The sequence below is a fragment of the Ammodytes marinus genome (assembly GCF_949987685.1).
Source record: "Ammodytes marinus genome assembly, chromosome: 10".
In the NCBI taxonomy this organism is placed as follows: Eukaryota; Metazoa; Chordata; class Actinopteri; order Uranoscopiformes; family Ammodytidae; genus Ammodytes; species Ammodytes marinus.
Window position 1 is genome coordinate 10,353,080 of NC_137214.1, and position 9,848 is coordinate 10,362,927.

The 9,848-nt window shown below is 40.1% G+C and overlaps 1 protein-coding gene across 2 annotated transcripts; it reads right to left on the reverse strand.

Moving 5' to 3' along the window:
* Positions 1-385: 385 nt before the first annotated feature.
* dele1 (DAP3 binding cell death enhancer 1) lies at positions 386-7,001 on the reverse strand. 2 transcript variants are annotated; one of them, XM_080035208.1, is made up of 12 exons: positions 6,795-7,001; positions 5,697-5,817; positions 5,149-5,251; positions 4,202-4,364; positions 3,848-4,075; positions 3,641-3,723; positions 3,423-3,516; positions 3,095-3,237; positions 2,826-2,984; positions 1,886-1,978; positions 1,388-1,547; positions 386-1,260 (listed from the first exon to the last, which is right to left on the reverse strand). In XM_080035208.1, exons 1-12 carry the CDS (start codon positions 6,823-6,825, stop codon positions 1,040-1,042), a joined length of 1,599 nt encoding a protein of 532 aa, XP_079891334.1. In that variant the 5' UTR covers positions 6,826-7,001; the 3' UTR covers positions 386-1,039. The 2 variants fall into 2 exon arrangements, with proteins under 2 accessions (XP_079891334.1, XP_079891333.1); XM_080035207.1 differs by having other exon boundaries at positions 3,635-3,723.
* Between the last annotated feature and the right edge of the window lie 2,847 nt (positions 7,002-9,848).

Genomic DNA, 9,848 nt, shown 5'->3' on the forward strand with positions numbered 1-9,848 from the left:
GCAACCGTAATAAATCTTATCAGTGTTATTTTGCAACTCAGGTAATTAAATCACACATCATCGGAGGCTTACGTCATGCAGTAGACCCATTCTGAATAAATATGAATGGTTCATGGGGCTACACCATCCAGCCTGCCACAAGCAGTTTTAGTTTTCTTCAGGTAAATATTGAATGAGGCTTGGCCTAAAACCAATGATGTTATCATAAAAACATTTCACGACTACTACAGTGTACCTCTCAATAAAAATGTAAGTTCATTTAAATACAGAAATATTACAATACCCCCATGCTCTTTGAAATACCGTTTTTGCTCATCAGTGAATTTAATGGTTATTACAAAGTAACCAGCCAGCAATAAAATAGCTTTTAAGGAAGATTTTTTATTATTATTATTATACTTAACAGTACAATAGCCTCCTCATAGTGCATTGCAATTCACTTTGGTATGTGTGGGTAAGGTTGGACTATCATAAAACATGTACTTTACATTACTCTCCTCTGAAGTTATTCTTTCACAATGAACAACAGCAGTGATGCATTGGACATACTCAGAAACTGTATGATTGAAGGTTAAAATATGACACAGCAGTAAAGCACTTTGTTACTCACAGACATGTATTTCAGTCTGCAGGGGGCAGAATTACAGTAAACCTCTTTTTACGAGATTAATCCTTAATTGTTAGGGAGAGAATCAAGTAACCACTTAAGATCCCTGCCCCAACCAAAAGGCACCCATGATATCCCATTTCCCTACCCACATGAGAACTTATATTACAGAAACAATGTTCTGTATAGAAACAAATAGAAAAGCGTCCCAAAATCTCGCTTTACACATAATATTGTAATGCCTTGTATCCAACAACTTTTTATACATATATATAAAAGAATCTACACTACACTGAAAAACACACTTTGAATAAAACAATCTTTTGATATGTACACAATCTAACATACTTTGAGCTTTCTTCCTCTGGTGAAAATGACAGTCACACTATGAAATACATTCAGTCAAGTTTGGACTGTGCTGGCTCAGGAGAACTATCCTATCCCTACGGTCCACTGGCAGGCCCCCCCCTGTGTGCTGTGTGGATGGAGGTGTAGAGGAGTGGAGGACAGAGACGGCACACACAGGCTCCCCGTGCTCCATGAGTGAGGCAGGATGGGCAGGTTGACATGGCGACGGGCCAGAGAGGAGAGCGGGCGCTTCAGCTCGCCTATGGAGAAACACGGAGCCGAACGGATGGAGCGCAACACTGCATCTGAGGGACACACCAGAGAAATCTAATTGTTCATTCTCACTCATGTTAGCAACACGTCATCTCTTACAAATGTGAATAAAATGCCATGACTAATATGAATGTGCGTCCATCCAAGTATGTTGTGTACCCTTGCTGTCTGCGTCACTAGGAGGCGTCAGTAAGCTCTTAGCCTGCTTGTTGCCTTCTTGAGCAGCTCGTTTGTAGTATTCAATCGCCGTCGGCAGATTTTGCTGCACCCCAAAGCCGCTCTCATAACACTGACCCAGGAGCAGCAGGGCAGTGTCGTCCTACACAAATGGAACAAAAATAAACGGTGTGATCTTGGGTATTTAATCTTCAAGAAGAATCTTCGACATGTACAAAGAACTCAACTTGCTGGATGGCAAATTGGTGTACCACGTTTTAGATGGACACAAGGAACTTAAAAGAGACAAAGTAGTATGGGCATAGGACTGATGAAAACAGTCACAATAGCTCTGTGTGACTTAGCAATGGGACTTTAAGATCATTTGAATCGCTAGTTGCTGATATAACTTCAATACAACACCAACAGAAAGTAAAAAAAAAAAAAATAGTGTAGGCAGGGTTATCCTAAAACTCAAGAAGCATCTAGATGGGCACTCACTCCGCTCTCTGCTGCCATCTTCAGGTACTGCACAGACCTGCTCCCGTCTCTAACAGGATCCTGGGAGTAAACTGAGGCCAGACACACCTGAGCCTGAGGAGAGAGAGAGAGGAACAGAGTCTTGTGTCTCTAGTTTTTTACCTTTTCAATTTCAATTTCATTTTATTTTAATAAGTGACCAAATCACATAATAAATCATTGAATGCCATTAGATTTTGTATTGTTAAGTCAGACTACACAAGACATTTTAAATGTCATCTTAAGGCATAATTTGATCATTTTAATTGTGAAAACAGTTACATTTATGTGTAAAAGTAATGTTGGAAAAGGATTACATTATATTATCAGAAGTATTATTAAAAGGTGCTGTAAGCGGAATGGTTCTTTTAGCTAACTTCCTGTCAGTTACTGCAGTTAGCAGTCCCCTCGCTCGTCCCTACGTCACCACATTAATGCACTGCGGTCTTCAAGCAGCAAATTATCTAGCATCATCTCAGATCCATAAGTGTGATAAAACACGATAAAAACCATCAAAACAACAGACACTGGGAAGGATTTTTACCTGCTCCGCCATTGTAAGCGCATACACATTCACCCATCTGTTGCTCTGGCGTGCACCGGCAGTGAGACCATGGAGTGTATATACTATATATGAGTGAGACGAGTGTCGATTTGTAGCATTCTCTCTTCTGATTGGATAAAAATTTCGGGATACTCCAATAAGTTTATTTGCCGATTACATGCAAAGCAGCTGACTGAGAGATCGGCTTTATGAAACCCGTGCATTATGTAAGTGATCACTGTATGAATAAAGAGCGATTTTACACTTATATTAGCATAAATAAACCGCTTAGTTCACCTTTAAACAGCAATTGAATGAACTTGCGCTAGAGCAGCAAACAACTAAGAACAGTTAATAAGATTCTGTCATGGTCTGTACCTTGGTGAGACCAGCTGCAGAAGCCTGTTCCAGTAGGTCAATGGCCATGTTCAACTTCTCTAAACTCTGGTGCCCCCTGCTGGTCAAGAGCAGCTTTGCATAGCGGTACTGAGCCTGTCTGTGACCCCCAACTGCTGCCTGCCAGTAGTAATACAGAGCCTTCAAAGGAAAACAAATGAGAATCATCTCGAGGTCAATTTCTGCAAATATGATGAATTTCAGAATGATGAAATATTCAAGTAACAATATTGTGCTGTCTGTATTCTCACCTTCTCTTTGTCCTTGCCGACTCCTCTGCCTTTCTCGTAGCACACACCTGTGTTAAACTGGGCCTTGCTGTAGCCCTGCTCCGCTGCTGCTACAAAACATGTAAACGCTTCCTCGTAGTTTTTACTGTTGGCACTTTCTAGACCTGATATGAACAGAGAGAAGAATATATTAGCTAAGGACAGAGAGAACAAATATGGTTCAGGAAATGTTGAGATTAAGGTTAAAAAAGGGAGATCATGATCATTTGTTTTGTATAGAATGTATTTTCTTTTATAGTTTAAATGTGTATGAATAAATAGGTGTGTAACAGTGTCAATAAATCAATACCTATGATGTTGAGGATAACAGGAATGCTATTGTCTCCCACATGTTTGAAGTTCAGTGCTGCTTCTGCTAGCCTCTCATCATCAGACAACGTGTCCTGAAAACACAGAAGACAACAATCAAGATTAGATGATTTGTCAGTCAATCCTTTGCAAGGACATATAGATATTAATATTTCTTTAAAATAAACTTCCCAATATTAAAAAGAGGTAAACCTTCACCTTTTCATTAGCATCTTTTGTGTCTTTGTTATCTCGGTTGGCATCATTCTGCTGAGGAAAGGATGCTGACAGAAGTGATTCCTCTGTAAGAAAGGGAAGAAACATTATTATTTCCCCACTCCCATATCAACAAGGGACACAAAATGGTGAAATAAAAATGCTCATGCTATTTTGAAACAATCTTTCAGCTATGACAACAGAACAAACCAGGTGTAGGGGAATCCTGGTCTAGGAGTGCCCTCTGGTGGTCAGAGACGGAGCAGTCATCAGTCAGTGGGCCCTGCTCACTGTAGCTGTGAGGACTGGCATCACCTGTACTATTACTACTGCTGCTGCTGCTGCTCTGAGCTGGGGACAGATCTTGGTTCTGTCTCTCTGTCACCCCCTGCAGACACAACACACTCCTTCCTCTGGGCAGGACATCACGTCTAGACACTGGAAAACACAGCCATGTCAGGATTCTGATCAGACATATTTAAATAGAAAAAGGTTGAGGTGGTCAAATGGATCTAATAAGTTGTTAGGAGTGATTCATCAGTGGGCCCATTGTTTAGGACTCACAGATCTCGAGCAGGATGCGGTAGCCACACTTCTGCAGTGTGGAGGAGGAGGAGGGGGAGGAGGGAGCAGTCAGGACTCCAGGCGTAGGACTGGGCTCTCTGCCTGAAGACAGCTGGGAGTGGATCCTCCTGCAGACCTGCATGAACAGAGCTGCTGCAGCACCCTGTGAAGGAACATAACACTCCATCAGCTACAATGGCAGCATTCACTACGTCTACATGCACGGCAATATTCTGAATACGGTCCATAATCCCGCTAGGACAATATATTCCAAATAAGGTGTGTTTTTATGCGCAGCAGCTAGGGGCATATTCCCGTTTACATGTCAATCTGCATATTCGGGAATAAAAAAGCGACATACACTGGCTGTGGTAGAAGTGTATTGACGTCAGATGTCGGTGCGTTCTTTGCCAAAAATAAATCTAATCCAATCCAAGGAAAATGAAAACATCCTAATGTCATTATAGTACTCTTGCATTGTTTTGTCAGACAAAAAAAGACACCGCTATAAACCAGGAAATGTGTTGCAAACTGCAGCAAATGCCGATAGAAAGTAGGAATAGTAGGTGGATAAATGTCTCAATAATGTGACAAACATCGGAATACTCCAGCTGTCTAAATGCGATTATGGCCACCTCCAAGTATGACCTTGTTCTGATTAAGGTGAGCAAAAATCGATTACATGATATCATCTTATCTTATTATCTGTCTTATTCAGAAAATGATCTAACTGGGTTGATATCGAAATATTGAAGTCAAATAGTGCATGGAAGCCAGGCCATCATGCACTGCTTTTCCAATCAGTTTTTCAAACTGGTTAAACCCTCATGGAGTAGTGCAGCCTCACCACATCATTCTTGTGCTAAAAATGTGATGAACTGAAAAAGTCAAACTGGATAAATGTGTAGATATTTTACTTTTGAAAGTGTAACAACAATAAAGCATACCCATCCCACAGCATCCAGGGCGCTGTAACGTGGAAGCTCAGTGTAGTCAAACTGAAAGGTCCTCTGTTTCTTCCTCCTCTCTCCATTCTCCTCTCTCTGAGAACTGACACAAAAAAACAGCACACATTAATTAAAAAGATTGTGTGCCTGTTGCTATTTCCAGTCTATTGTATATAAAGACATCAGAGTAACATTCTGTTTAAGACAGATGGCTTTGTTTGTGTTCCCTCGACCAACCATGCTTGTGCATATAGCAGATGCTGCTGGCTGATGCAACACGCTGAAAGGGAGACAGCGAGTGGAGAACGGGTTGAAAGAAGGGGTAAAGGAACAACAGAGAATAGGGATGAAGGTTTGACCAGAATTCAAAGGTTTTTTTTCATCAGTTTGAGGGCAAAGAAGTCGTGAGATCAAAGTCAGTCACTCAAAGTTTTCTTATTCCATTTCTTTCTTGTTTTCTTGCTTTTATTCAACGTATGTGTCATCAGAGCTGGACAGAGTTTGAACAGTGAAAAAGAAAAAGACAGAGATAGAGATATAGACAGTACCTGTTGTCAGAGGAGTGCCGAGAGGTGGAGAGGAGCGTTGTTGAGCTGTTAATGACCTCATCCTCCACATGGTGGTTCTGGGGCAGCCGCAGCGGGGCGCTGCCATAGCAACGATTGACGACTGAGAAGTGATAAGGGAAGACAAAAAAAAACAGCACAAATGAGATATTAATGTCGAGAGTTTGATTTCAATAGAAATCGTGCTCCAAAAATTTCCTTATAAATTCAAAAGGAAAATTCCTGACATAAACAAACCAAAAACAATGATACAATTATACTAGGTAATGGAAAAAAAGACATGACCATTCTAAATGTATAATGTTCCATTTAACCTGAGTAAATTATAATTCACAATGTTATTGCAACACACTTAATTATGTGGTTGTGTTTAATTGTATGCATGACTGTCAACAGATTTCTCGTTTTAGAATGTGTAACTTGACTTTGGTGCAAAGATATATTGAGGTCAGTCAATTATTTATAAACCAATAGGTAAATATAATGGCATGCCAACTATAAACCAATAAATCACATAATCCAGACTTTGGTATGAAAATGAGAGTGAGGGGACTAGGAAATTTAGAGGAAATATAGCCTACATATTTCTGCACACTGGATTTGTATCACAAATATTAATATGTACGCTACATTGTATGTACATTGTATGTGGCTGGAGTCTCTTGCAGTGCAGCTAATACTACTGTGTATGCAGGCTACATCTGGTACTTTATTGCATGTTTGTGTGTGCAACTGCTTAACAGTTCAGCCATGAAAGGCCGCTGCAGATTTATAAAACATCTACATATCAGGACTACATGTTCTGACAAGAAGGCAGTAACAGGAGCCAACTTCCCTGACCGACCAAAATAAACCGGTTAGCGGCTGCACCGACAGAGTAGGAACTAGAGAAAGCAGTAGGTTATGTATATTGTGTTTACGTTGTCTATTTAGTTTGTGTTTCTTGTAGGCCTATATGACCTCACTTCACAAGCTCAATAAAAAGCCAACGTTACCACACACGGCGGCAATCACAATAAACAACAAAGTGACATAACGGAGAGGAGGCGTTTCTCTCGTTTTCAATGACATCTGTCTCACCTCTCCCGGCGAAGCCGTGAACTCTCCACATGGCTCGTCGTGTTTCACAGCAGCTTTAACTAAAGACTTTTCTCCGTAGAGACATATTTAGGTTCCTCTGGAGGTTCGCCCGGTCCCATGAACCACGACGAAAGCGGCCGCCTATCCTCGTGGGTTCACTGCGGCGGTTTAGCTGCTGGTGAACAAAAATACAAATGTCACGAGATGTGTCGGAAGCAAACCCGGAAGTGGTGCGGCAGGTGACGCAACCAGAGAGGGTTTGCGAAGGAGGTTTGTAGCCCCACAGCGTCACCGTGTGGTGTGATGTTAGACGACACCCTCATTAAAGCACCAGTGTGCGACTAAACTGATAGAAGAAAAATAACTTGATATGATGAAAAAGAGCCTTACACTTTCATTCTAAAGTCAGTTTTATTTTAATATAGTGTATATATTTTCAACCGTAATCTTATTTTGTTGAACTATGTCTTCTTGATCTTTATGTGAATTATAAAAAGGCCTTTATACTATTTATTCATGAATGGACTCAGACATACAAGTTGTCAACTGACATGAATTGTTGCATGTATTTGTAATGTTTATTAATACACCTATATATAGCCTATATATGTATATATATACATATATAGGCTATAAATAGGAATACATGGATGCTTCCTGGCACTCTATATGTAGCCTATGCTGTTCAAATGCGTATGTAAATGTGCAAATATTTGGTTTATTGTTAAATTAAGTGTCTCTGTAATTTTTAGCTCTGTGCTGCTGCAGCCTTTTCCGCAGGCATACTTTGATTAGTAGCACAGGTGTTACAAATAACACTAATAATGGCTGGGTTCTATACAAGTGTCTAATCAAGCGAGACATGCTAGCGTGACAGAGAGACAGTAATCACAATTTGTATATGAGAACAATGTTGGGGGGGGGGGGTATATCTAGAATCCTGGCTCTGACTATTGGACCTTTAATTAAAGTTTAAATTGCAACACGAATGTGAGGAAAAATGCTATTATCTTTGCAGAAAGGAACATAATGGAGCCTGTCTTTATTCTACACCAAGTCACCACCCTGCTTTTAATAATAGGCTCACGTATGCAGTATGCACTGTATTATTATACTGTGTATTTTAAAAAGACCATTTCAAAAGAAGAAAGTCTACATACCTCACAATTTGATAGTTCCACATTGTAGCACTCCTAAAATATAAATACTCATCTGATGATGTATTGTGTATCTGTTTTATCTTTCTGTTTTTTTAAGATTTTTTTATTTTCTTCTTTTAAATAATGTTAATTGTTTGAGATCAATAACAACGAAATCAAAGTATGTGTTGCATACCTTATTTTTAAAATCAATCATTTAGATCTCCGGCTCACAGAGGAAAGCAATATAATATTTTGTTTCTACCTTGTCATGGATAAGGATTTGGACACTACCAGCCTTTTTGAGAGTGTCTTATCAAAAATTAAACAACATTTTGCCATTCAATTCACTTCTTGCTTCAGCAGCACTTCTCTCTCATACACAATTTCTCTGGGGACACATAAATGTTTGTTACATCTAGCTAAGGTTTCTCAGGAGTGCAAGCTCAGGTCTAAATGTATAATGAGCTGTGAGGTGGTGTAGTGAATGAGGAGAGACTGTGGTTTGACCATAAAAATAATAGAACTGATCAAGCTATCTGTTTTTCTGTCTATCCACCTTTCTAAACGCATAAAGGATGTAGTCATTGGTTCAGGGGTTGATTCCCCAAACAGTCCAGAGCCAATCCGTCACTCTGTTGAACGGTTTGGCTTGTCATTCCTCTGTCCATGGGTCAAACTGTGACGCACGCCCCGACTCTTACGGGAAACACACAAACAAACACACACACACACACACACACACACACACACACACACACACACACACACACACACACACACACACACACACACACACACACACACACACACACACACACACACACACACACACTTCCAGTCAGAGAAGTCTTAACAGGGGAGTTGGAGGGAGGAGATCCACATTTGTAAAGTCAGAATAAACTTAGAATAACTAAACTTTTTTTTGTCCAGTTTCCATGGTGACACAGTCATCATGTCCGTCACTTACTATCCTCCCCGAGCGAAACAAATCTGCCCTGCTGCAGTAGTTTTTGATGTTAGCAAGATCTCTGCACCGCCAAATTTAATGTTTGCTGATTTGCCTCGGGCCAACTTTGAATAAGAAAAACAGAGAGCGGAGCTGGAAACAGAGTCCCACTCGACCTGACTAATTGAGCAGTTTGTTTTTTAGCCATGTTGCAGTCTGTGCTCCAGGTTTCAAATGTGAGGAATTTAGAGCAGAGATGGGATTTGGTATGTGCTAAGGAATATTCAGAAATATAATTTCCTTTCTTTGTTTTTTAGCTTTCAAATAGGCTAATTTCTCCCCTGTTGCCGGACTTTTTGGCTGCCAGCTCGTTCTCAAACAAATGGGTTTTTAGGCAATATGGGGGAAGTTAGGGATGCATCATATTAAGATATGAAATGAAAACAACACATTGTAAATGAATCAACCAGTGCCTCCAAACCACTTTAGCTTGTAAGCCCTAACTGGATAGCAGTGTCTGGTCACGTCTTGGATGGATGTCTATGAATGAAAGAAAACTGCAAATGTCTCTGCACACCTGAATATTTGACGTATTGGAGGAAGGAAAAATATGAATAAAAATGATAAAGTTTTCGTAAAGTTTCCAGCAGTAAGTGCGACAGCTTTCGTAAGTCTATGAGTTGCTAGCAGTTAGAGTGATTTTCTTACCTACAAACTTTCCAGAAGGTTTATTTAATTAATCGTCAAAGCCAAAAGAGGGAAAACTTTCCAATATTTCACAAAAAAGGAAAGAAAAATTGTTAAAAAAGCAGTACCTCTTTGTTTGCTTGATCTGTTATGATGCTCTACCCTACTGATCCAAATAACATTACCCTCATGATTTATCTGGGCTATGACCCTCAAGTTGGGTTGAACTACTGGACTAGATAGACTGTATCCAGAAGTTGTTATAGATTTAAAAGAGCA

Bases quoted from the DNA above. Each gene is read 5' to 3' on its own strand.
- dele1 (XM_080035207.1), bottom strand. From the start codon at position 6,825: ATGTGGAGAGTTCACGGCTTCGCCGGGAGAG. The intron at 3,238-3,422 runs GTATTGATTTAT...TGTTCATATCAG, and splicing joins TGTTATCCTCAACATCATAG to GTCTAGAAAGTGCCAACAGT. The intron at 1,261-1,387 runs GTACACAACATA...TGTGTCCCTCAG, and splicing joins TAGTGACGCAGACAGCAAGG to ATGCAGTGTTGCGCTCCATC.